Below are 25,215 nucleotides of genomic sequence, written 5' to 3' on the forward strand. Positions count from 1 at the left end.
GGTGTCTAGTGAGGGAGAGGTGACGTGGGCCAGGCAGGGCTCATGATGGCAGGACTGCTCTTAGGCTGAGTGTATCTAGAGCGCCATCTCTGTAGCCGGAGGGAGGCCAGAATGCCGCTCTGGGACGTTTTGGAGGGAGAGTAGCAGGAGAGGAGAGTCGAGCCTGTCACCCTGGGCCTTGCAGGAAGGAGGACTGTGGATCCGGACCCAGGGTGGGGTGCAGTTGGGGTCCCTGGAGCCTCACAGTCCTCCTCCCACCCTGCTGCATCCCCAGGAGCCGCTCCCACTCAGGGGACCGCTACAGGCGGGGCGGCCGGGGCCTCAGGCACCACAGCAGTAGCCGCAGCCGCAGCAGCTGGTCCCTCAGCCCGTCCCGTAGTCGCAGCCTGACTCGCAGCCGCAGCCATAGCCCCAGCCCCAGCCAGAGCCGCAGCCGCAGCCGCAGCCGCAGCCAGAGCCCCTCGCCATCACCCGCAAGAGAGAAGCTGACCAGGCCGGCCGCGTCCCCTGCTGTGGGCGAGAAGCTGAAAAAGTGAGCGGGGCGGGTCTGGAGGAAGAGGGCTGCCAATCTCGGGTGGGGAGGGTGAACATCACTGTTTTCTTTTTGAGGGGAACTTAGCCCTACCCTGGGAGGTCTGGGGGGTGGTGTATGGCCCTGGCCTGGGAGGGTGGATTTCAGGGGGACACAGCCCTGGCCTGGGGGGTCTGAGGAGGACACACCAAATCCTGGAGGATCTGCACAATTAGAACCTTGTCCTGGGTGAGGGTCAGAGGGGGACAGGTCCCTGTCTTACAGATTCTGTGGGGTCTGAGAGGGACATGGTTGCACCCTGGGGCATCTGAGGCCCATGCCTTGGCTACCTGGTCTGAGGGCAGTGCTGAGGCTGGGGTCAGAGGTCGCAGCTGCCCTTTCCCCCTCCCAACCATGTCCTCTGGCCCTGCCCCCACCCAGGACCGAACCTGCCGCTGGTAAAGAGACAGGAGCTGCCAAAGTCAGTAAGAATTTGGAACTCGCCCGTCTAATTCCCGTCAGCAGCAGTGCCCAAGAGCTGGGCCCGGTGGGCCTGCAGGGGGGCCCGGGTGGGCTGGGAGATCCAGCCCCAGGGACAGGGAGGGGAGGGGAAGGGTCTGCCCCTGTGAGAACCATGTCCCTCTCCCCTCCTCACTGTACACTGGGGCTCCACCTGTCACTGAACCTCTGGGAGCCTCAGGGCTGTCCACAGCCTGCCCCTCCTCCCCACGTCGTCCCCCGCCTCCCCCCCGCACAAAGCCCCAGGCTTTTGGCTGAGGTGGGTTGTGGGAGCTCTGGGACACCCACCCCCTCTCCCGCCTCTTCTCCCCCCTCCCCAGCCCAAGCTGACGCCTCAGGAGAAGCTGAAACTGAGGATGCAGAAGGCGCTGAACAGGCAGTGTATGTTCTGCCCCGTCCCTCCAGGGTTTCACAGCTCTTCTTCCCCTTGGCAGTGGGAGCAAGGAGACCCAGCACCACTTTGGGAGGCCTGGCCCTTCGCTAGAGAGGCCACGCAGGCACGGAGGTGCTCTGGGGAGGAATGGGTTTGCATCAGCTCCGCTGCCGCTATGCTGGGGCCTCTGCAGTCAGGTTGACCTGTCTGAGCTCAGCTTCCTCATTTTAGAGAGTGGGGCTCTTAGCAGGCGCGGTGGCTCACACCTGTAATCCCAGCACTTTGGGAGGCTGAGGTGGGCGGATCACGAGGTCAGGAGATCGAGACCATTAACACGGTGAAACCCCGTCTCTCTAAAAATACAAAAAATTAGCTGGGCATATTGGTGGGCGCCTGTAGTCCCAGCTACTCAGGAGGCTGAGGCAGGAGATGGCACGAACCCGGGGGGCGGAGCCTGCAGTGAGCCGAGATCACGCCACTGCACTCCAGCCTGGGCGACAGAGCGAGACTCTGTCTCAAAAAAAAAAAAAAGAGTGGGGCTCTTAAGGGAACCCCTCAGCCACCCTGTTCTTTCTCTCTACAGTCAAGGCGGATAAGAAGGCGGCACAGGAAAAGATGATCCAGCAGGAGCATGAGCGGCAGGTGAAGTGGGAAAGGGAGGGCTGGGGTGGCGGGTGGGTGCTGGCCTGGCCACGTCCTCATAGCCCTGTCTGCTGCAGGAGCGGGAAGATGAGCTTCGAGCCATGGCCCGCAAGATCCGCATGAAGTAAGACCTTGCCCCTCCCTGTCCCATGGCCACACCTCCTGGCCTGCCTGGCCTTCCCACCACGGGCTGCTGGCTCAAGCCCTGCCCAGCTCCCTGTGGGTGGATGAAAGGCAGAGATCCCTGCCTGGCCCTTGGGGCTGTGCCCAGCTGCCTCTCTTGCTCCTCTCCCTGAATTTCCTCACTCCACTTCGACCTGCCTCCCGCCACCGCGACCTCCTCCCAGCTCTTCCAGCCTCCGAGTGCCAGTCACCTTTGCTGTTTTTTTGGCCTGGCAAGCTGTTCCTGATAACCCTTCCCCACTCACCCACCGCCATGGGTCTTTCTCCTGTCCCAGCCTCAGTTTGCTTATCTCCTAAATGGAGATACAGTCATTGTCCCACCTCACAGGCTGTTGGGAGGATTTGACAAGATCAAGGCCAGGCACGGAGGAGGCACCCAGTAGACGTAGCCATTGGGTTGCCAAGCCTGGCCACTGTGACGGAGACCATTTCAACACTCACTGTGTGCAGGTGCCCCAGTGCGGCAGGAAATGATGGGACTATGCTGCCTCCCTCTGTTCCCCAGGCTTTCCTAGGAAGGGGCTGGGATTCCAGTCAGCCCCGCCAGCTGGGGTCCCTCTGAACCTGGGGCTCCCTTTCCAAGCGGGGATTGGTGGCAGTACTGGCCCCCTTGGTTTACTGTCTTCCTCGGAGTAGGGTGTTGGAAGCACCTGCCCTCCCTGAGTTCAGTGTGTCCAGTGTTCCCAGCCAGATGCTCACGCCATGCCTTTGCAGGGAGCGGGAACGCCGAGAGAAGGAGAGAGAAGAGTGGGAACGCCAGTACAGCCGGCAGAGCCGCTCACCCTCCCCCCGATACAGTGAGTGTCCCCACCAGGCTGCAGGGCTCTGGGGCTTTAAAGGAAAGTGTCAAGCAGGGTTACCAAAAAAACCATAGTACAGCCAGGCGCGGCGGCTCACGCCTGTAATCCCAGCAGTTTGGGAGGCTGAGGTGGGTGAATCAATCATCTGAGGTCAGGAGTTCGAGACCAGCCTGACCAACATGGTGACACACATACGTACATACACACACACACACACACACACACACACAGATTGCTTTAGTCACAAGGTGATTGCAGCAATTAGAAGTGCTCATTCCGGCGTGGGCTGGTGAGGGGCACAGATGGCAGCCACTGGACTCTCTGGAAATGTCCCCTCATTTGGAGACAACCCCTGAAGTTCAGTTTTGAGGACCTCACCCCAGGTCAAGGAAGAGGCCCTGGCCCTGGATGTTTGCTCGCTCTTCACCTGTTCTTTTCTTTCCAGGTCGAGAATACAGCTCTTCTCGAAGGTAAGGAAGCCCATGACCCTCCACTTTCTCGGAAGTAACACTTGTCCTTTGATGGGAGGTCCTGGCTGTCATTCCTCCAGCCTCACCCTGTACCCACCTCCAGTTGGAGGGGCTGGTCTCATCCCTTGGGGAACATCCTTCCCTCCACAGACAAGTGCCCCGATCACTGAAGCATCCATGGCCCCAGGTGTGTTGATGTGTGTATGCCCCATCCTCACGGCCCCTCCCTTTCTCTTTCCAGGCGCTCAAGGTCCCGATCCCGAAGCCCCCATTACCGACATTAGGCAGAAGAGTGGGGGGGGGTGGGGAGGACAAGGGGGTGGGTAAGGGGCTCAAGCTGTGATGCTGCTGGTTTTATCTCTAGTGAAATAAAGTCAAAAGTTATTTAATTCCCGTCACCTGCCTCAGTGTCATCTGTGTGGTTGGTGCAGGGCTCTCCCACCCCAGGGCCCATGGGCCAGCAGAGCCAGCTGGGAGGGCGCTTGGGTTTACAGGCCAGATGCCAGTGCTGCCTGTGTGGGACATCTTGCCCACATCTGATGGCTAAGTGGCAGGCCCCTGTTCATCAGAACCTGCCATGGCTCAGTGAGGCCTGCTCAGGAGGCCAGGGCACAGTCCCAAGGGAGAGGGCCCAGACCTGCCCGCAGATGTGGACATAGGGTGTCGGCCCAGCACGTCCCACATGGGCCCCTTTGCCCAGGGCCTCTGGCGACAGGTCCGGGCCTCTCCCCGCCCTCGCCTCAGCCCCTGCCCTAGCCTCGCCTGCACTAGGAACTGGGAGCGCAGCTTTCTGTGCCAATCCTGCTGCGCCCCAGGCACTAGGGGCTGGCCGTTCCCTCACCCCCTCACTCCAAACCGGTCTGTCCAGCCGTCCACCCCACAGAGGGGAAGCCTGCTGCCCCACCTCATGCACCCCAAGAAAGCCAGAGTCCAGACGGGTGTAAATAAAAGGGAAAATTTACTTGGAGAAGGGGGGCAAAAACGAGGTCAATGGGTGTTCGCAGCGGTACCAGGGACAGTGAGGGGGGCTTTCCTGGGCTCAGGCCTCGCCGGCCGCCTCAGGATGCTTCTGCCGCAGGTGTTTGTCCAGGGTGGCTCGCAGGCCGAAGGGCACATGGCAGTGGGGGCACTCGAAGCGGGTGCTGCCAGGCGTCATGCCGTGCATGCGGCGGTGGCGGTTGAGCTTACTGCTCTGGGCGCAGGCGTAGTTGCAGAACTCACAGGTGTAGGGGCGCTCCCCAGTGTGTGAGCGCCGGTGCACCGTCAGGTTGCTGCTGTTGGTAAAATGCTTCCCGCAGAACTCACAGCTGCCCCCGGGCCCGCGGCTTTTGCCCCCTGACTTGGGCATCTTTTTGGGTGATGCCTTCTGGCTGTTTGCAGGGTCAGTTCTCTGTTCCGTGGTGATGGCTCCCCAAGTGTCTCCACCAGGGCCGGCTTGAGCCCCACTGCCAGGAGCCCCGGGTTCCTGGACACCTGCTGTGGCGGCGGCTCCAGCCCCCTCACCACCGCTGCATGGGAGGGTGCTGGTGGGGGCAGCAGCATGGACAGCCGGCTCTGGAGGGGCCGCAGAGGCCTGCTCCTGGCTGGTGTCGGCCATGAGGGGGCTCTGGGGCGGCACCTGCCGGTGGGTCTTCTTGTGGCGGTTGAGCTTGCTGCTCTGGGCGCAGGCGTAGGGACACTGGTCGCAAGCATAGGGCCGCTCACCTGTGTGTGAGCGCATGTGCACTTTGAGGTTGCTGAAGGAGCTGAGGGTCTTCTTGCACACAGGACAGGTGGGGCTCCGCCGGGTGGGGCCGCTGCCACTTGCACGGGGGCTCTTGGCCTCAGCTGCTGGCCCCACCACCGCCGACACGGCTGCAGCCACCTCGGCCAGGCCCAGGAGCGGGGCCTCCGGGGCCTCTGATTCTGTCTGGTAGATGGACAGTCCGTGGTCCCACTGGGCGTGACGCAGCAGCTTCCAGGCCACTGTGAACTGTTTGCCACAGCGCAGGCAGCTCAAGGCCTTCAGCTCCTCTCGTACTGGTAAGAAAAAGAGGCAGAGTGTTAGTGCGGAGAGGAAGGAGTCACGGGGGTTGCAGTTCACAGCTGCCAGCTGGACACCTTCTGTGGGATAGGCACTCCTGCAGGGGCCAAGGACTTGGCAGTAACAAGACACACACACCCTGGAAGGACCAGGAAGCTGATGCTCAGAGGAGGGGTGGACACGAAAAATCTGTGGAGTGGGTGCTAAGTACCTGAGGCTTTGTGTTTGAAAACCATTTTTTTTTTAGACAGTCTCACTGTCGCCCAGGCTGGGGTGCAGTGGCACGATCTCAGCTCACTGCAACCTCCACCTCCCGGATTCAAGCTATTCTCATGCCTCAGCCTCTAGAGTAGCTGGGATTACAGGCGCCCGCCACCATGCCTGGCTAATTAGTAGAGATGGGGGTTTCACCGTGTTGGCCAGGCTGGTCTCGAACTCTTGGCCTCAAGTGATCCACCCACCTCGGCCTCCCAAAGTGCTGGGATTATAGGCATGAACCACTGTGCTGGGCCATGTGTTTGAAAATCTTTTAAAAAGTTATGTTAACTCAGTAAGCGCTTCCTACATGCTAGGTGCTGAGCCATGGCTCATAGCCCAGCTTTCCCTCAGGACAGGAAAATAAGATCTCCATTTTCCAGACAGGAAAACTGAGGCACAGAGAGGCATTTCCCCAGGGTTGCACAGCTTGGAAGGGGTGAAGCTGGGATTTCAATCCAGACTACTGGGGGAGGGGGAGAGGGCAGAACAGAGTCTTGCTTGCTTTTTTTTTTTTGCTTTAAATTTTTAATTTAGTATTTTTTAAAGAGATGGGGCCCTGCTATGTTGCTCAGGCTATTTTTTTTTTGAGACGGAGCCTTGCTCTGTCGCCCAGGCTGCAGTGCAGTGGCGCGATCTCAGCTCACTGCAAGCTCCGCCTCCGGGGTTCACGCCATTCTCCTGCCTCAGCCACCACGCCACGGGGTTTCACCGTGTTAGCCAGGATGGTCGCGATCTCCTGACCTCATGATCTGCCCGCCTCGGCCTCCCAAAGTGCTGGGATTACAGGTTTGAGCCACCGCACCCGGCCGCCCAGGCTATTCTTTAACTTAATGGCCTCAAGTAATCCTTCCAACTCAGCCCCTCAAAGTGCTGGGATTATAGGCGTGAGCCACCATATCTGGCTGTGAGCAGAGGCTTTTGAAGAAGATTTTTGGTTTAGGCCAGGCACGGTGGCTCACACCTGTCATCCCAGCACTTTGGGAGGCTGAGGCGGGTTGATCTCTTGAGTTCAGGGATTTGAGACCAGCCTGGCCAACATGATGAAACCCCATCTCTAGTAAAAATAAAAAATAGCCGGGTGTGGTGGTGCGCGCCTGTAATCCTGGCCACTTGGGAGGTTAAGGGAGGAGAATCGCTTGAACCCAGGAGGCGGAGGTTGCAGTGAGCCGAGATCCCACCACTGCACTCCAGCCTGGGTGACAAAAGTGAGACTTTCAAAAAAAAAAAATTTTGGTTTAATACAAATAATTTTTAAAGTAATTGAGATATCTGGGCATGGTGGCTCATGCCTGTAATCCCAGCACTTCAGGAGGCCAAGGCAGGTGGACCACCTGAGGTCAGGAGTTTGAGACACCAGCCTGATCAACATGGTGAAACCCTGTCTCTACCAAAAATACAAAAATTAGCTGGCCATGGTGGTGCACGCCTGAAGTCCCAGCTACTTGGAGGGCTGAGGCAGGAGAATCACTTGAACCTGGGAGGCGGAGGTTGCAGTGAGCTGAGATTGCACCACAGCACTCCAGCCTGGGTAACAGAGTAAGACTCCACCTCAAAATAATGGGGTAGCTACAGAGAAAGCTTAGCGGCCACCTAGTAAAGAGGTGGTAGTGACCTGGGTCCCCCACCCTCTGCATGGATCTCAAATTGAGCCCCCAAACCTGAATTTGGATTTCTATCTGGACCTTCGGGGTACTCTCAGTGGACACTTCCTAGGTGAACTAGCCTTTCCATTTTTCAAATTCTAGAGTCTTGGATGGGACAACCTTTGTGATACAACCAGTCCTGGGTCAAGAGCACAGGCCTGCATTCAAATTCAGACTTCTCTGCTCCCTAATTGTGTGGCCTTGGGCAAGACATAGTCCTCTGTGTGCCTCAGTTGCTAGAATTCAGGGACCCTAGAGATCCCCTCCCTTTCAAGGGTGGTTGTGACCTCGCTTGGGGAATGGTTGAGAGCTTTGGTCCACATAAGCGCTTAAACAGCAGAGCCTGTGAAACCAAGGTGCCCATGATTCTCCAAGCCCTGCAGTGTTTTGTTCCAGCGATTCCATCACAGCCCCTCGCTCGCTCCTCCCGGCCACTCACCATGCTCCAGCTCTAAAGCTGATTCAATCAGTCACAAGCCCCTCCTCTTTCCCACCACCAGACCCTCCCTGGCCCAACCCTAAATAATTCCACTTCTCAAAAGTCTCAGGAGGGCAAGGGCCAGGGGGCTGGAAACTAGGTTTGGATTAAGCCCTGCAGCCAACACTGACCAAAAGCTCACCGAGGGTCAAGCGCCATGTGAAGGATTTTAATTCCCTCCCAAGAGAAGGAACCCAGGTGTCCAGCACCCGGGAGCTCGCTCAAACCAGGGGATTCCCAGCACGCGGGGCTGGGAGATTCCATCACCGAGGGAAACCAGAAGCCCCTTCCTTGGCTCTGAACACTCAGCTGTACTAGCACCTCAATCAGAATTGACAGAGAGAGACAGGAGGGGGTGGCAACCTCCCCATTCCAGCTGGCCTCCACTCCCCCTCCCCCCGGCCGCTGCCCTCCCTAGAGGTCCCCTCCTACTGCCACCCTGGTCCAGCCACCTGGCCAGTTATTTCTGGCCAAGGGGAAGGAGAAGTGAAACCAGGTTGGGGTGTGTGTGTGGGGGGCAAAATCCCGGGGTAGTCTTCTGGGGCTGGCCACACCCTGTAGGCGGCCCTCCTTCCCTGCCCAGTCCCCCCCGCCCCCCCCCTCCACCGCCACCACTAGTCCCTGCCCTAGGACGGGCAGGCCCTGGCCACGCCTAGGCTGCACCCGATGGGGAGCGAGAAAGGGGAAGTAGTGCTCAGTGCCCTGCCGTCCAGCCCAGCCCCTTTCCAGCAGGAAGCCCAGCCCTTGAACTTGAGAGGGGGACTGCACCCGGCTTTACTCACCTGAGCCCTGGCCGCGGCTGGGGCCTCTGAAGAGCTGACAGCCCAGCTTCTTGTGGTCCATGAAGGCAGTGATGGCCTCCAACGGGAAGGTCTGCAGGCAGCGGCCGCAGGTCAACAGATCTGGGTGTTTGTCGGTCCAGGGCTGGCGGTCTGCAGGGAGGAAGCGGGTGGTGAGCGTGGGGTGGGGCCAGGATGGGGGCTGAGGGTGCTGAAGGAGAGGGGAAACCGAAGGTCAGAAGGGGGCCTGAGGGGCAGGACGGGGCGAAGGAGATAAGGCAGGGCGAGGGGCCCATGCCCAAAGGGAAGGGTCCCACCCGAGGGCCAAAGGTAAGGGAGGCTGGGCCCAGGGCCCGGGGCGCTCACCGGGAAGGTTCGGGGTCAACGGCGTCCACAGGGTCCACGGGTTCCGCGCGCCGAGGGCGAGGAGGGCGGCCCCGGCGGGCATGGGGCCAGGGGAGTGGTGGGGTTCGCCACCGAACCGCCCCGCCGAGGACACCTCCTTCGGGGAGAAGGGCCCCAGCCTTGGGGCCTGTTGGGGCTGCGCGTCTGGCTCGGGCTTGAGTTCGATGACGAGGTCCTGCATTTCCATCTCGTCGTCTGGGTTGGCGGCGGGCGCGGGCTCTACTCGGCGGGGCGCGCTGCCGGCCTTGCGGCGGGACATGAGTCGCGGGCCGGGCGAGCGAGCGGGCGGGCAGGCAGGCGGGCGGGCGGGCGGAGGACGCACGAGCGGAGGACGCGCGGACCGTGCGCGCTCAGGTGAGTGACTGCGGCGACCCGCCGGGAACTCTTACACGTGCTGGCCGGGTCCGTGGCTCCGCCTACCAGGGCGGGGCTCATGGGAGGGGACCGAGCCGCCCTGCTGGGGCCCTGAAGGCGGCCTAACTCAATCTAGGCAGTGTCCCGTGCGTTTGGCTTAGTGACCAAATTTAATCACACCGAGTTCCCACAAGGCATTGAAACAGCTATCCCTGATCCCATTTTAGGGCGGGTGAAACTGAGACACGGCATGCCCACACGCACCCCCAAGCGAGAAAGTAGTCGGTCACGTTTCTTATTAGGTGCCTGATAGTAATCTGGGCTATTTCATTAAATGCATTACAATAAAAATTCATTTTGCAAGCATTCACTGAGTGCCTCCTGTGCGCCAGGCTCTGTTGGAAGCACTGAGAATACAGGAGGGAATAAACAGACGATAATCTTTGTCTGCACGGAGTTTAGACGGTGGGGGAAGACACTATAAACATAATTACGTAAAATATAGATGGCCCTTCATGATGACCAGTGCCATGGAGCAAAAGAAAGCTGGAAAGGCGGAGAGGGTTACTGGGGTTGAGGGATTCAATGTTCTCCCCTATGATGGGAAAGGGCATGGTGGAGCTGAGGCTGGAGGGAAGGAAGCCCAGCCAGTGGGCCTGGGCATTGAGGAATTACAAGGAAAGGGAGAGGCAATACGGGTTGGGGATTGAGTTCAGCGAAAATATGGGGGCAGATCCAAGCAATCTTTTGATCGCTTTCAGGTCTTTTGGTTTTCCTGAGACCGGAGCCTTAGGAGGGTTTTGAGCAGAGGAGGACTGTAATCATACACATCGACTCTGTTCCTAGACCAGAAGTCGCCATTAAAACCAAATAGCCAAGCAGCTCACCTGCCTCCACTCCGCCTCCTTGAACTTCCCTCCCCTAAGCAGTTCTGTCTGCTCACTGTTTGAAGTGGCATCGACACCCTGCCCCACCCTCAATCCCTGATGAGTATTCTTTTCTTCCTGGCACCGACTGCATGACAGTATAGAACGGCTTGTGGCCTGTCCTCTCCCCCACCCAATGCAAGCCCCCTGAGGTCAGGGCAAGAACCTGTCCTCCCCCAGCTGTCCTCAGCCCAGATGCTGATTTCAGATGCTGATCTCTTGGAGTTCTGCACATTGTTATTCAGGTCTGGGTTCCATTGTCCTCCTGAGAGCAGAGGGCCCTGACCAACAGTATCTAAAGTAGCCCCACCCTGCTGAAGGCCTTGCAAACTACACTCCATGACCTCCGTCTGTCCCCAGTTCCCTCTTGGATCTCACTTTCTCCATCTGTCAAAGGAGGTAGGGCAGGTTGGAACTAGAGGGTTATCTGAGGTGGTTTCTTCTTCACTGCCACCTCCTCTGATCACCCTTTTTTTCTTTAAAGTAATTTTTAATTTTTCAAAAAAAAATTATTTTTAAATAGAGACAGGGACTCGCTTTGTTGCCCTGGTTGGTCTGAAACTCTTGGCTTGAAGCGCTCCTCCTGCTTCAGCATCCCAAAGTGCTGAGATTACAGGTGTGAGACACTGCACTCAGCCTCAGACCACCCAATTTTAAGCTCCATGGCAACCCAGCCACCCACTATCCCATTGCCCTTATTTTACTCTTTTTTTTTTTTTTTTTTTTTTGAGATGGAGTTTCACTCTTGTTGCCCAGGCTGGAGTGCAGTGGCACGACCTCAGCTCACTGCAACCTCCGCCTCCCGGGTTCAAGTGATTCTCCTGCCTGAGCCTCCGGAGTAGCTGGGATTACAGATGCCCGGCTAATTTTTCTATTTTTAGTAGAGACAGAGTTTCACCATGTTGGCCAGGCTGGTCTCGAACTCCTGACCTCAGGTGATCCACCCACCTCAGCCTCCCAAAGTGCTGGAATTACAGGCGTGAGCCACCGTGCCCGGCCTATTTTATTCTTTATACATCACTTCGATCAAACCCTGAAGGATCTTGTTTACGTATTTGCTCATTTTACCCTATTCTGCATTTCTACCCCCGCTAGAACGTAGGTTCTAGGAGGCAGGATGGGAGTCTGTCTTGTTCATAAATACAACCCCTACTCGTTCATAGTTAAGTCAACAAATATTTATTGCGCACCTACTATGTGCCTGATGATATTCTTTCAACAGATATTTGCAGAGCACCAAATTGTGTACCTGGCACTAGGCCTTGGTGATCTAGTGGAAAGCAAAGGCCCACAGGATCCCTGCGTAAATAGGACCCCGCAAGGAGAAAGTGAATTCTGACTCGGCCTGGAATAGGGAGGTTCATATTCCCCATTCAAGGCCTCAGTTTCCCCCTTTGTAAAATGGGACTGCAGGGAGAGCTGGAGGACAAAATGACCGCCTCTGATCCAGCCCAGCTACTTTCTTGGTATGCGGCATCTGAAACCATGATCTCCAGGTTTCCTGTAGAGGAGCGGGGGTTCCCACTGGAAGCGAGGGTTAGGAGTGGGTATGTGTAGGGGGATGGGGATGCAAAGACCGAGCTCTGCCCTTAACCCAGCAGGGAGGAAGTCTTCCCCTCTCTGAACCTCAGTTTCTTCCTGCCTAAAATGGGCATCCCAGACGCCCCCAACTCGCAGGCAGGAAGATCGGTCCCAAGTGCCCCGCAAAGCCGCGGGCCAGGTGGCGACCCGGGCTGTGCTGGCTTCCAAGCCTGCGAGCCAGCCCGCGACCACGTGGGGCAGTGGCGGCGGCGCGGGCGGAACCCAGGATCCGCGGCTTGCGGCCTGCCCGGGCCTCTGCAGCGGGGGCGCCGGCGGAAGTGGGGACACCAGTAGCCGCGGACCTCGGTGAGTACAAGGTGGTGGGGGGTCGCCAGCAGGTTCCCTCTCCCCGGCCCCAGCTCTGGACGCTCACCCCAGTGCAACGCCCTGAGTGACGGAAAGAGGCAGGACCGCGCCTGCAGCGCCGGCTGGAGGGACGTTCTGGTCCCCAGACGCCCCTATCAGGGACTGTTTGATCCCGATCGCCGGCAGCGGGAATGCCCCACGCGGGTGGGGTGAGGAGAAGGAGAAAAACTTCCCCTCCGGAAAATAATAAATGGCCACGATAACAGAAGCATCGGTGGCAGTCATCCCGCTTTACCTGGAGCGGAATCGCTCGCTCAGTCTGAGCCTGGAGGTGGGAAGAAGGTCCAGTCCGAACGCCCAGGGCGGTGTGGGGAGTGGACGCCTGGGGGCCGGGAGGACCTACTTAGTATAAGAAAAGGAGAGCAATGGGTGGTCAGGGCGGAATTGAAAGGAAACTGACCGGCCCCAGGGGAGAAGGGGAGGGGAGAGATTCTGTGCTTGGGGTTCTGACCCTCTCGGGTGGCCCCATTTAGCTAATTTGCATCAAGATTCAGCAGCCGATGATGTCTGTATGTGTGTGTGTTTGTCTGTGGACACGTCAACACCTTGGTTAATTAATTAGGTCTGGTGGCTTCTCTGTTGACAACTCAGCTGGTTCCACACCCTGGCAATTGTGAAGAGTTGGCCAAATGTTTGTCCACTGAGCTGATCTCTTCTCTGGAGCACCAAGGCCACCAGGAGGGAGGTCTGTGAAACCCCTGCCCCTGCCATTGACCTAAGTGTTGGGCTCTTGAATCTAACAGACTAGTTTTTCAAGTCGTGGGGGATGGGCTTGGGCATTTTTCCCTGAAACCTTCGGAAATCCTTGCCTTGGAGACTGAAAGGATAAAGGCCTCTGGGGCCAGGTCACCAGGGACAATGGATAAAGCCTGCCTCTGCCCTCCTGGGCACACCCTGTGTGACCTTTCTTAAACCAGTTTCTTATCAGGTCACACCTTGGCTCCACAGTCTGTCTTTCTACATGGGACACGGGTGAGGGCCTGAGTTTGCTCCCTCTTTCTCCACCCTCCAGCTGGCACCAAGGAAATGATTTTTTTTTTTTTGAAACAGAGTCTCACTCTGTGGCCCAGGCTGGGGTGCAGAGGCGTGATCTCCGCTCACTGCAACCTCCGTCTCCCTGGTTCAAGCGATTCTCCTGCCTCAGCCTCCTGCGTAGCTGGGATTACAGACGCGTGCTACCACATCCAGCTAATTTTTTTTGTATTTTTAGTAGAGATAGGGTTTCACCATGTTAGCCAGGCTGGTCTTAAACTCCTGACATCAGGTGATCTGCCTCCCTCAGTTTCCGAAAGTGCTGGGATTACAGGTGTGAACCACTGCACCCAGCCCGAGGAAAGATTTGACCTGCCAGCTTCACTGGCCACTTTACAAAAATGGGGATTGCATCAATATGACCAAATCTCCCTTGTTTTTTTTTTTTTTTTTTTCCTGATGGAGAAAACAAGGCCCTATACTGGCCCTCCCTTAATTTCATTTTATCCAGGGATTTAACAGAATTCTTTGGCCACTCTAATCCTATCTAAGTCATTTAGTAAATACTCACCCTAGAGACTAGGGGGTTTCTCTTGAAACTCAAGTGTTAATCTAGGCTCAGGAAAGACCCTGGGGGCTGGTGAGGCCTGACTAAATTGGAGTGACAGTGGTCAGAGAAAATAAAAAATGCAAGTAGGGCGTGTTGGCGTGGGCCTGTAATCCCAGCTTCTCGGAAGGCTGAGGTGGGAGGATATCTCGAGTCCAGGAGTTCAAGATTAGCGTGGGCAATACAGCGAGACCTCACCTCAAAGTAAATAAATAAGTAAATGTGCTTTTTAAAAAATTAGAAAATGCAAGGCCAGGCACGGTGGCTCATGCCTGTAATCCCAGCACTTTGGGAGGCTGAAACAGGCAGATCAGGAGTTTGAGACCAGCCTGGCCAACGTGGCCAAACCCCGTCTCTACTAAAAATACAAAATTAGCCATGTGCAGTGGTGCGCGCCTGTAGTCCTAGTTACTTGGGAGGCTGAGGTAGGAGAATTGCTTGAACCCGGGAGGCGGAGGTTGCAGTGAGTTGAGATCATGCCACTGCACTCCAGCCTGGGCGACAAGAGCGAGACTCCGTCTTAAAAGAAAAAAAAAAAAAAATTAGAAAATGCAACCATCCCTTAATTCCATTCACGTGGTCTTCCCTGTCAGGAAAAAAAAAAAAAAAACTTGGAGTCTCCCTTGGCTGCTCTTTCCCTCAAATTATATATCCCTTATCCTGTCCATCACTGAGGGGTCTTGACCTTTCTTTTTTTTGTTTGTTTTTGTTGTTTTGAGATGGAGTCTCACTCTGTCATCCATGCTGGAATGCAATGGCACGATCTCCGCTCACTTCAACCTCCGCTTCCTGGGTTCAAGCGATTCTTCTGCCTCAGCCTCCCGAGTAGCTGGGATTACAGGCACGCACCACCACACCTAGCTAACTTTTGTATTTTTAGTAGAGAGAGGTTTCACCATGTTGACCAGGCTGGTCTCATCCTGACCTCAGGCGATCTACCCACCTCAGCCTTCAAAAGTGCTGGGATTACAGGCGTGACCCACTGCGCCCAGCCTCGACCTTTCAAACATAGCCTAATCTGACCACTTCTCTCCATTCCCATTGTCCCCAGCCCATACTAGACACCATCTTCTTCCACCTGGACCACTACAGTGACCTCCTCATTGCGCTCCTAGTGTCTCCCTTCAATCTCATTTATTGTCCATGCAGCAGGCAGAGGATCCTGAGGACCTTAAGCCAGATTCTGCCCATCCTTCACTCAGAACTGTCCAGCGGCTTCAGTCTCAGAGTAGAGACCCAAACTGTCATCACAGCCCACAAGGCACTCTCTCTGTCCCTGCCCCCACCTCCTCCACACTGGCCTTGCTACGCCCCAAAGCCACCCTTTCCATGATCTTTGCATTTTGCTCTTCCTTCTGACTGGAATCTCCACATGGCTCCATTCCTAATTTCATTCAGGTCTATGCTCAAATGTAATCTTATCATAGGAATCTTTCCTGGGCTTCCTTGAAACTACCCTCTATCCCCCAGGCTGGGTCAGATGTCTCCTCTGGACTCCTTCATTCCAGCCCTACTCACTCTGGGTCATCACTGCCTAAGGACAGGTCTGTGTCCCCTATTGGACTGTGAGCCCACAAAGGCGGAACTGGGCTGTCTCAGTCCTAGACGTGTTTCCAAGACCGCCCAATGTGGGTCATGCACAGAGCAGGCACTCAGATGATGTGCTGACAATGCTAGATAATGTGGATGAGTGAATTTTTTTTTTTTTTGAGACAGGGTCTCACACTCTGTCACCCAGGCTGGAGTACAGTGGCACAGTTATGGCTCACTGCAGCCTCCACCTACCAGGCTCAAGCGATCCCCTCACCTCGGTCTCCTTAGTAGCTGGGACTCTAGTCGCACACTACCCATGCCCAGCTAATTTTTTTTTTTTTTTTTTTTTTTTGGTAGAGATGGGGTTTTGCTATATTGCCCAGGCTGGTCTTGAACTCCTACGCTAAAGCAATTCTCCAGCCTTAGTCTCCCAAGGTGCTGGGATTATAGTTGTGAGCCACCGTACCTGGCTAGAAAACTTTTCTTTGGTGCATAAAAATGATATAAAATTCAAATTTCAGTGTCCCAGTAAGTAAGGTTTTGTTGGAGAACAGCCATGTTCATTTGTTTCCATATTGTCTATGGCTGCTGTTGTGCTACTGTGGCAGAGTTGAGCAGTGACAGTAAAGTACTTTACAGAGAAGGTTCGCAGACCTCTGCTACGTATTTTGCCAAGAAGAAAAATAAAATAAAGTTAAAATTTAAAATATTTTGCCCGCTGGGCACGGTAGCTCATGCCTGTAATCCCGGCACTTTGGGAAGCTGAGCTGGGGGTGGGTCACCTGAGACCAGGAGATGTAGACCAGCCTGGCCAACATGGTGAAACCCTGTCTCTACTAAAATACAAAAATTAGCCAGGCATGGTGGTGCGCACCTGTAATCCCAGCTACTCAGGAGGCTGAGGCAGGAGAATTGCTTGAACCCAGGAGGCAGAGGTTGCAATGAGCCAAGATTGCACCACTGCACTCCAGCCTCGGGGATAGAGTGACACTCCATCCCCAAAACAATTTTGCCAAGGAGGATTCTATTTGGGCCACCTATGGGCATGTGAGATCAGTAAGATTTGGCAGCTAATTATGCAGAGTGGGTGATGAGGTTTAGATGCCTCCCAGGGAGAGCTCTTTTTCACATTTTCTTTTCCAATTCTTCTTCTTCTTTTTTTTTTTTTTTTTGTTTGAGACAGGGTCTCACTCTTCCCAGGCTGGAGTGCAGTGGTGCAGTCACATCTCACTGCAGCCTCAGCCTCCTCAGGCTCACTAGATCCTCCCACCTCAGCCTCCTGAGTAGCTGGGACTACAGGAGCGCACCCTTTGCCCAGCTAATTTTTCTATTTTTCTAGAGATGGGATTTTGCTATGTTGCCCAAGCTGGTCTCAAATTCCTGGGCTCAAGTGATCCACCTGCCTCAGCCTCCCAAAGTGCTGGAATTACAGGTGTGAGCCACGTCGTGCCCAGCTGCTTCTTGCTTTCTGAAATTAAAATTTAGGCCGGGCACGGTGGCTCACGCCTGTAATCCTAGCACTTTGGGAGGCCGAGGTGGGTGGATCACCTGAGGTAAGGAGTTCGAGACCAGCCTGGCCAACATGGGGAAAGCCCGTCTCTACTGAAAATAAAAATAGCTGGGCGTTTCACAGGCTCCTGTAATCCCAGCTACTTGGGAGGCTGAGTGACGAGAATCGCTTGAACCCAGGAGGTGGACATTGTAGTGAGCCAAGAAATTGCACCACTGCACTCCTGCCTGGGCGACAAGAGCGAGACTCCATCTCACAAAAAAAAAAAAAAAAAAAAAAAAAGTAATTAAAATTTAGTGGCTGGGCATGGTGGCTTAGACCTGTAATCCCAGCACTTTGGGAGGCTGAGGCAAGAGGATCACTTGAGCCCAGGTTGGAGACCAGCCTGGGCAATATAGTGCGACTTCATCTCTATAAAATAAAATAAAATTAATTAATTAAAAATTTTATTTATTTATTTGTTTGTTTATTTTGAGACAGAGTCTCGCTCTGTTGTCCAGGCTGGAGTGCAGTGGCATGACCTCAGCTCACTGCAGCCTCTGGCTCACGGGTTCAAGCGATTCTTATGCCTCAGCCTCCTGAGTAGTTGGGATTACAGGCGTGTGCCACCATGCCTGGCTAATTTTTGGGGCGTTTGTTTGTTTTTGAGATGGAGTCCCAGTCTGTCACCCAGACTGGAGTGCAGTGGCACAATATCTCAGCTCACTGCAACCTCTGCCTCCCGGGTTCAAGAGAGTCTCCTGCCTCAGCCTCCTGAGTAGGCGGGATTACAGGAGCCTGCCACCATGCCCGGCCCAGCTAATTTTATTTATTTATTTATTTTTTGAGATAGAGTTTCACTCTTGTTGCCTAGGCTGGAGCGCAATGGCGCAATCTCGGCTCACCGCAACCTCTGCCTCCTGAGTTCAAGTGATTCTCCTGCTTCAGCCTTCCGAGTAGCTGGGATTACAGGCATGCACCACCACTAATTACAGAAATGCACCATCAGGCTAATTTTGTATTTTTAGTAGAGACAGGGTCTCTCCATGTTGGTCAGGCTGGTCTCGAACTCCTGACCTCAGGTGATCCGCCCACCTTGGCCTCTCAAAGTGCTGGAATTACAGGCATGAGCCACAGTGCCTGGCCAACACCCGGCTAATTTTTGTATTTCTTAGTACAGACAGGGTTTCACCGTGTTGACCAGGCTGGTCTCGAACTCCTGACCTCAGGTGATCCGCCTGCCTCGGCTTCCCAAAGTTCTGGGTTTACAGGCGGGAGCCACTGTGCCCAGCCTATGTTCATGTCTTCTATAGCCATCTTTATTCCTTCTTCCCTCTTTGTGACCTGTTTGTCTGCATCAGTGTTTCATTTGGGGCCATCAGGAGATGTTTGGCAATTCATGGAGACTTTAAAAAAAAACTGTATTGAGATGCAATTCACATTCACCAATTCACTGTTCACCAGTGGTGACATTTTTGGTTGTCACAACTTGAAGATGGGATGCTACTGGCATCTATTAATAGGAGGCAGAGGCTAGAATGCTGCTCAAACCCTACACCTATGCGTTGGACAGCCCCCACAACACAGCAGATAATTATCCAGCCCCAAATGTCAATAGTGTCCAGACTGAGTAGCCCTGGTTCACATCCCTGGTCTATCTGCAGGGTCCTGTCTTGCAAGGGGCTCACAGTTCAGGTGCAGAGACGGGAAGAGCCTAATAAGAAAAAGGACAAGTTAGTCCAGGCACAGTGGCTCACGCCTGTAATCCCACCACTTTGGGAGGCTGAGGTGGGGGGATCACTTGAGGTCAGGAGTTCGAGACCAGCCTGACCAACATGGTGAAACTCCGTCTCTACTAAAAATACAAAAAGTAGCTGGGCATGGTGGTATGTGTCTGTAGTCGCAGCTTCTCGGGAGACTGAGGCACAAGAATCTCTTTTTTTTTTTTTTTTTTTTTGAGACGGAGTCTCGCTCTGTTGCCCAGGCTGGAGTGCAGTGGCGTGGTCTCGGCTCACTGCAAGCTCCGCCTCCCGGGTTCACGCCATTCTCCTGCCTCAGCCTCCCGAGTAGCTGGGACTCCAGGCGACTGCCACCACGCCCGGCTAATTTTTTGTATTTTTAATAGAGATGGGGTTTCACCTTGTTAGCCAGGATGGTCTCGATCTCCTGACCTCGTGATCCGCCTGCCTCGGCCTCCCAAAGTGTTGGTATTACAGGCGTGAGCCACCGCGCCCGGCCACACAAGAATCTCTTGAACCTGGGAGGCGGAGGTTGCAGTGAGCCGAGGTGGCACCACTGCACTCCGGCCTGGGTGACAGAGTGAGACTCTGTCTCCAAAAAAGGAAAAAAAAGAAACAGGACAATTTCAATCACCTCCCTTCTGTGCCTGGCCCCAGGGTCTTGGGTACCCAACGCTTGTCACTCAGCTCAGTTAGTCCTCACTAGGTTTAGAGAGGAGAGGACCAAGCCACAGGGAGTGGTGCAGCTGCTAAAACCTAGGTCCTCCTCTCTCAGGTCTGCACCCACAAGGCCAGCATTTCCCTATATACATTCAACGTCATAGCATAGTGCTTCATATGTCGCAGACATGTGCCAAACATGGTAGGTTAGTTAGGTAATTTAGTCCCCATGCCCGCCCTGTGAGTTAGGGCTCTGTTTTACAGATGGGGAAACAGAGGCACAGATTAGTTAAGCCATTTACCCCAGGTCACACAGCAATACTAACAATAAGAGCAGTTCACTATTATGGAGAACCTAGAATGTGCCAGGCCCTGTCTGGCAGGAGCCTGTTGAATCCTGATAACAGCATAGGCAGCAATTGGGGCTATTTTTCCATACAATGGAAGAGAAAACTGTCTCTTACTGATGTCACACAGCTAAACCGGCCTGGGATCTCCACTCTTCATTCATTTTGTTTTTTGTTTGTTTGTTTGTTTTTTTCGAGATGAGTCTTGCTCTGTCGCCCAGGCTGGAGTGCAGTGGCGAGATCTCCGCTTACTGCAACCCCTGCCTCCCTGGTTCAAGCGATTCTCCTGCCTCAGCCTCATGAGTAGCTGGGATTACAGGCACGTGCCACCATGCCCAGCTAATTTTTGTATTCTTAGTAGAGACGGGGTTTCACCATGTTGATCAGGCTGGTCTTGAACTCTTGATCTCGTGATCCACCTGCTTTGGCCTCCGAAAGTGCTGGGATTACAGGCGTGAGCCACCGCGCCCAGCCAATGTTTGTTTGTTTTTGAGACAGAGTATTGCTCTGTTGCCCAGGCCGGAGTACAGTGGCACAATCTCTGCTCACTGCAACCTCTGCCTCCCGGGTTCAAGTGATTCTCATGCCTCAGGCTCCCCAAGTAGCTGGGATTACAGGCACGCGCCACCACGTCCGGCTAATTTTTGTATTTTAGTAGAGATGGGGTTTTACTATGTTGGCCAGGCTGCTCTCGAACTCCTGACCTCTAGTGATCCTCCAGCCTCAGCCCCTAAACTGCTAGGATTACAGGCATGAGCTGCCATGCCCAGCTCATTCATGAATTCTCATTGGTCTCTATGGCAGGCAGTTTTCTGGGGGCTGGAGATCCAGCAGTGGGAAAAGCAAGGTGGCCACCTTGAAACTCACGGAGGGAAAGGAGATACAGGCAGATACGGGGAACCGAAAGTGCAAGGGCCCAAGAAGGGATTGCCAGGCATCGCGCCTGAGGATCAGCGAGGAGGCCTGTGTGGCTGGGGTGGGGAGAGCAGGCGTGGTACACCACGAGGGTGCCAGCAGGATCCAGAGCTAAGACAGAAGCCACAAGAGGGCTCCGAGCAGAGGAGGGATATGATCTGACTCAGGCATTAACAGGGTGTTGGGGTGCAGACGGCGGGGGGTGAAGGTGGAAGCCAGGGACCCAGTGAGGAGTTGACTACAGTACTCCAGGCAGGAAGTGTCTGTGGCTGCAGCAGGATGCTGGCAGTGGAGGAGGTGAGAAGTGTTAGGTTGTGAATAAATAAATATGTGTGCGTGTGTATATATATAGATATATAATTTTTTTTTTTTTTTTTTTTTGAGACAGAGTCTTGCTCTGTCGCCCAGGCTGGAGTACCGTGGCGCAATCTCGGCTCACTGCAACCTCCGCCTCCCAAGTTCAAGTGACTCTCCTGCCTCAGCCTCCTGAGTAGCTGGGATTACAGGTGCCTGCCACCATGCCTGGCTAATTTTTGTATTTTTTGTAGAGATGGGGTTTCACCATGTTGGCCAGGCTGGTCTCGAACTCCTGACCTCAAGTGATCTGCCCACCTCGGCCTCCCAAAGTGCTGGGATTACAGGTGTGAGCCACTGCTCCCAGCCTTATACAGTTTTTTTCTCAGCCTTTCTTTGTCTTTTATGACTTTAATATTTTTGAAGAGCCCAGGTTAGTTGTGCTGTTTTTGTTTTTGTTTTTTCTAAGACAAAGTCTCACTCTTGCCCAGGCTGGAGTGCAGTGGCGCGATCATAGCTCACTGCAGCTTCAACCTTCCAGGGCTCCAGTGATTCTCTTACCTCAGTCTTCTGAGTAGCTGGGACTTCCACGAGTACATTGTCATGCCTGGCTAATGTTTTTTATTTTTAGTAGAGACGAGGTCTTACCATGTTGCCCAGGCTGCTCTTGAACTCCTGAACGCAAGCAATCCTCTCACCTTGGCCTCCTGAGGTGCTGGGATTATAGGCATGAGCCACCATGTCTATCCCTGTTGTCCTTGTTTGGCCCAGAGGCTGGAAGATCACTTGAGGCCAGAAGTTCAAGACCAGCCTCGGCAACATAGTGAGACCCTGTCTCTTTAAAATTAAAAAAAAAGAAAAGGAATAGCACAGAAGTGGTGCCCTGCCTTCTTAGTGTCCCATTCCTGGAGATGTTGGCTTTGATCACTAAGTTAAGGGGATGCATACCAGGTTCCTCCAATATAAATTTGTGTTTGCCCTTTACAGTGAATGAATATCTTATAAGTCTGTTAAGACTATGTAGATACCTTATACTTCATCAAACTCCCATCCATGCTTTTTTTTTTTTCTTTTTTTTGACACAGAGTCTCACTCTGTCGCCCAGGCTAGAGTGCTGTGGTGCGATCTCTGCTCACTGCAGCCTCCGCCTTTTGGGTTCAAATGATTCTCCTGCCTTAACCTCCTGAGTAGCTGGGACTACAGGCGCATGACACCACACCCGGCTAATTTTTGTATTTTTGGTAGAGGCGGGGTTTCGCCATGTTGGCCAGGCTGGTCTCGAATTCCTGACCTCAAGTGATTCGCCCACCTTGGCCTCCCAAAGTGTTGGGATTACAGGTGTGAGCCACCGCACCCGGCCCTATCCACACATTTTTGCATCTATTCCTTTTATATTTATTTACTTGCCAGTCTACAGTAAGGATTATATTTTCCTTCTCTTCCTTATTTATTCATTTATTTATTATCGGTATGGATTCTGGATTTCTGTTTTATCCAGTGGGTTATAATCTGTAACTATCATTATTGTATTGTTCAAATAATTCCAGATTTAGCCACTGGGAGCCCTTTCAAGCTAGCTCGTGTGTGAGTGGGAATCTATCTAGAAGATAGAATTTCCTGATGGATTGGGTGGGTTGTGTGTGAGAGAAAGCTGGGGTTTATTCTTTTTTTTAGAGACAGTGTCTCACTCTGTCACCCAAGCTGGAGTGCAGTTGCACAATTACAGCTCACTGCAGCCTCCATCTCCTGGGCTCAACTAATCCTTCTCCCTCAGCCTCCTGAGTAGCCCAGCTAATGTAAAATATATATATATATATTTTTAGAAATGGGGTCTCGCTATATTGCCCGGGCTGGTCTCAAACTCCCGGCTTCAAAGTGATCCTCCTGCCTTGGCCTCCCAAAGTGCTGGGATTACAGGCATGAGCCACCATGCCTGGCCAGGTTCATCTTTTGGCAAATATTTATTGCCTATAAGTTGAGATAAAGCCATTATAAAAGCAGACAAAGGTCCTTGCCTTCATGGGGCTCATGTCTTTGTACATGTGACACTTTTGTTTCTGATCCAAGCCACTGGGGGACGATGGCACAGATTTTAGGAGGGTGGATCGGTCTGGGACAGGTGAAGTGGAGCTGCCTGGTAGACCAGCCTCTGCTTCCACTCCTCCCTCCTCCATTAGCCGCATGCTTACCATGTAACGACTTCCTGTTCTTTTTCTTCACTCAGCCAAGACAATGCAAACTCCAGTGAACGTTCCCGTGCCTGTGCTCCGGCTGCCCCGGGGCCCTGATGGCTTCAGCCGTGGCTTTGCCCCTGACGGACGCAGAGCCCCCTTGAGGCCAGAGGTTCCTGAAATCCAGGAGTGTCCCATAGCTCAAGAATCCCTGGAATCCCAGGAGCAGCGGGCACGAGCCGCCCTTCGGGAGCGTTACCTCCGCAGCCTGCTGGCCATGGTGGGTCATCAGGTGAGCTTCACGTTGCACGAGGGTGTGCGTGTGGCCGCCCACTTTGGAGCCACCGACCTGGATGTGGCCAACTTCTACGTGTCACAGCTGCAGACTCCCATAGGTGTGCAAGCAGAGGCGCTGCTCCGATGTAGTGACATTATTTCATATACCTTCAAGCCATAAAAATATTGTGTTCACTTTTCTGCTTGAGGCTAAGGCACTGTATCCCAGGCCTCCCAATGTTCCCGAGCCAGGAACTCTGGGCCCCATGGAGTTATGAGCTCCCTTGGAATTTTGAGCCAAGCTTTAAGCAAGTCTGGACTCCTGAGACCTCCTGGGTCTCGTCAGTAAAATTCTGCAACTCTAGGAATTCTAAGATCCCATTGGAAGGAATGCTCTACCTCACAGAACTCTGAACCCTACAGAAATATGGGCCTGCTGCCATTTCCTGAAGACCGGGGCATCGGGGTGGGGTGATAAAGGATACATCCTGCACAGGGGGAAGTTATTAAAGAGGCTGCAAAGTCCAGCCACCCTGAAGATACTCCCCAGTGCTCCCCCCTCCTGCTAAAGAACCAGTTACCCCAGGAAAATCTGACTCCTGTTTTTCTTTAATTAACTATACCGACGGGGATGGAGTCATCTTTAGGGGCTGGTAGGGTGATTATCCAAGGGCTGAATCCAGTGGAGCTGGGCCAAGTAGGACAGGAGTCCAGATAAAGGTGTAGGGGCTGCACGGCCGCAAGTCTCCTGGAAAGGCTGGAGTGACCGGCATGCCGGGATTGGGAGATTAGGATTTGATTTCATTTTGGGGCGGGCGGTGGCTCGTGCTGGGTAACGTGGTCGTGCCCAAGCGCTCCTCCTGTTGCCCCCCACCTGTGGTTGCTGTGGACTGCACACGACAGCAGATTCGCTGTCCCCTCGTTGGAGGCGAATGGTCGGACCCCGAGTGGCGGCGCCCCTGATAAAAGGCCGAGGATTCGCGATCAGGGTGCAACTTCACTCCCTCCTCTTTTCTCTCCAGCCTTGCAGCGTGGCCGTTCACATCACGCGCTTCACTAAGCCTCCTGTCACTAGTAACCTTTCAGCGCATTGTTTAAAAAGAAAGCAGTTTCTGTCCCTTTCTGTAGTTCCTTTAAGTTCAGGATGTAAGCGAAGCCTTCCATTAAGTAAAGGTGAGTGTCGTTTCGTCTCAGTCGCGAAAGTGCGCCGGCCGATGATGAAACGCGCCAGGAGCAGCCTCAGCGGCCATCAGTCCATTCGCAGCGCCGGCTCCGCGGAGGCCCGGACCTAGCTCTCGAGTTGCCTTGGCGACGACGCGGCTCACTCCGCCCCAGTTCCCTTTTATGGTTTCAGCCCCGCCTCCTCTAGTTTGCCGGGTGCTCTTCGGCAAGCGTGGCGAAAGCGCGGCGGCGAATGTCAAGCGTTGGGTCTGAGCCTAGGGGTGTGGCTTGAGCTCACGCTGGTTCTTTCTTGCCTCGGTGATCCACCAGCCTTGTCACCCAGGATTTAGGTTGGCAGATTCGTCTCTCGCCTTTGGAATTTCTACCTTCTCATAGGTTTTGTTTTTTAAAATCAGGGCTATGATACCGCTCATGGGCTCATATTTATTTTAGCATTGTAATTTAAGTTGTATTTTATGCAACTCTACCCCGATACAGAGAGCTGTTGATGTAACTGCAGCGAGCAAATGGAAGACTAGAGACTAGCGAAGGGGCCGAGACTTCGTCTCCAGAGTATCCCTGTCAGCATCCATCAACTGCACTCATATATTGAATGCAGCTCCTATCCGCCTTTCTTTTCGACTTCTTCATGCCGTTACCACTCTTCATCAGTTAGTCTAGCCTCAATGTTTTCATTTATTTCCTTTGTTTTTTTTTTGGCGGGGGGGCGGGGGCGACAG

The 25,215-nt window shown here is 54.2% G+C and overlaps 3 protein-coding genes and 1 long non-coding RNA gene across 11 annotated transcripts in view; 2 read left to right on the forward strand and 2 right to left on the reverse strand.

Annotated features, from left to right (window-relative positions):
* Positions 1–3,896, forward strand: part of CLASRP (CLK4 associating serine/arginine rich protein) — a 30,815-nt gene extending 26,919 nt beyond the window's left edge. Inside the window, exons 14-21 of one of the 3 annotated variants that reach the window (XM_055369713.1) lie at positions 275–532; positions 953–992; positions 1,351–1,411; positions 1,987–2,045; positions 2,123–2,169; positions 2,943–3,025; positions 3,474–3,498; positions 3,740–3,896. In XM_055369713.1, the coding sequence (XP_055225688.1) occupies positions 275–532; positions 953–992; positions 1,351–1,411; positions 1,987–2,045; positions 2,123–2,169; positions 2,943–3,025; positions 3,474–3,498; positions 3,740–3,782 (616 nt within the window). In that variant the 3' untranslated portion in view covers positions 3,783–3,896. Of the gene's footprint in view, positions 1–274; positions 533–952; positions 1,412–1,986; positions 2,046–2,122; positions 2,170–2,942; positions 3,026–3,473; positions 3,499–3,739 lie in introns of those variants that run through there. The other 2 variants (XR_008673836.2, XR_008673835.2) reach the window with 2 other exon arrangements.
* Positions 3,897–4,437: 541 nt separating this feature from the next.
* Positions 4,438–9,681, reverse strand: ZNF296 (zinc finger protein 296). Its single transcript, XM_004060947.4, has 3 exons — positions 9,046–9,681; positions 8,683–8,832; positions 4,438–5,517 (listed from the first exon to the last, which is right to left on the reverse strand). The coding sequence occupies exons 1-3, from the start codon at positions 9,341–9,343 to the stop codon at positions 4,538–4,540; spliced, it is 1,428 nt and encodes a 475-aa protein (XP_004060995.1). The 5' UTR covers positions 9,344–9,681; the 3' UTR covers positions 4,438–4,537.
* On the forward strand, positions 8,657–23,905 carry GEMIN7 (gem nuclear organelle associated protein 7). 6 transcript variants are annotated; one of them, XM_031006594.3, is made up of 3 exons: positions 11,111–12,251; positions 12,874–12,996; positions 23,092–23,905. In XM_031006594.3, exon 3 carries the CDS (start codon positions 23,100–23,102, stop codon positions 23,493–23,495), a length of 396 nt encoding a protein of 131 aa, XP_030862454.1. In that variant the 5' UTR covers positions 11,111–12,251; positions 12,874–12,996; positions 23,092–23,099; the 3' UTR covers positions 23,496–23,905. The 6 variants fall into 6 exon arrangements, with proteins under 6 accessions (XP_055225695.1, XP_030862455.1, XP_030862454.1 ...); XM_063701445.1 differs by lacking the exon at positions 11,111–12,251 and adding an exon at positions 12,258–12,582; XM_055369720.2 differs by lacking the exons at positions 11,111–12,251; positions 12,874–12,996 and adding an exon at positions 8,657–8,792.
* Positions 18,315–23,169, reverse strand: LOC109024153 (uncharacterized). The gene is made up of 2 exons (XR_002003594.3): positions 23,057–23,169; positions 18,315–18,626 (listed from the first exon to the last, which is right to left on the reverse strand). It is a non-coding gene; the product is annotated as an uncharacterized lncRNA (long non-coding RNA).
* Positions 23,906–25,215: the final 1,310 nt, after the last annotated feature.

Source organism: Gorilla gorilla, chromosome 20 (genome assembly GCF_029281585.2).
Source record: "Gorilla gorilla gorilla isolate KB3781 chromosome 20, NHGRI_mGorGor1-v2.1_pri, whole genome shotgun sequence".
Lineage (NCBI taxonomy): Eukaryota > Metazoa > Chordata > Mammalia > Primates > Hominidae > Gorilla > Gorilla gorilla.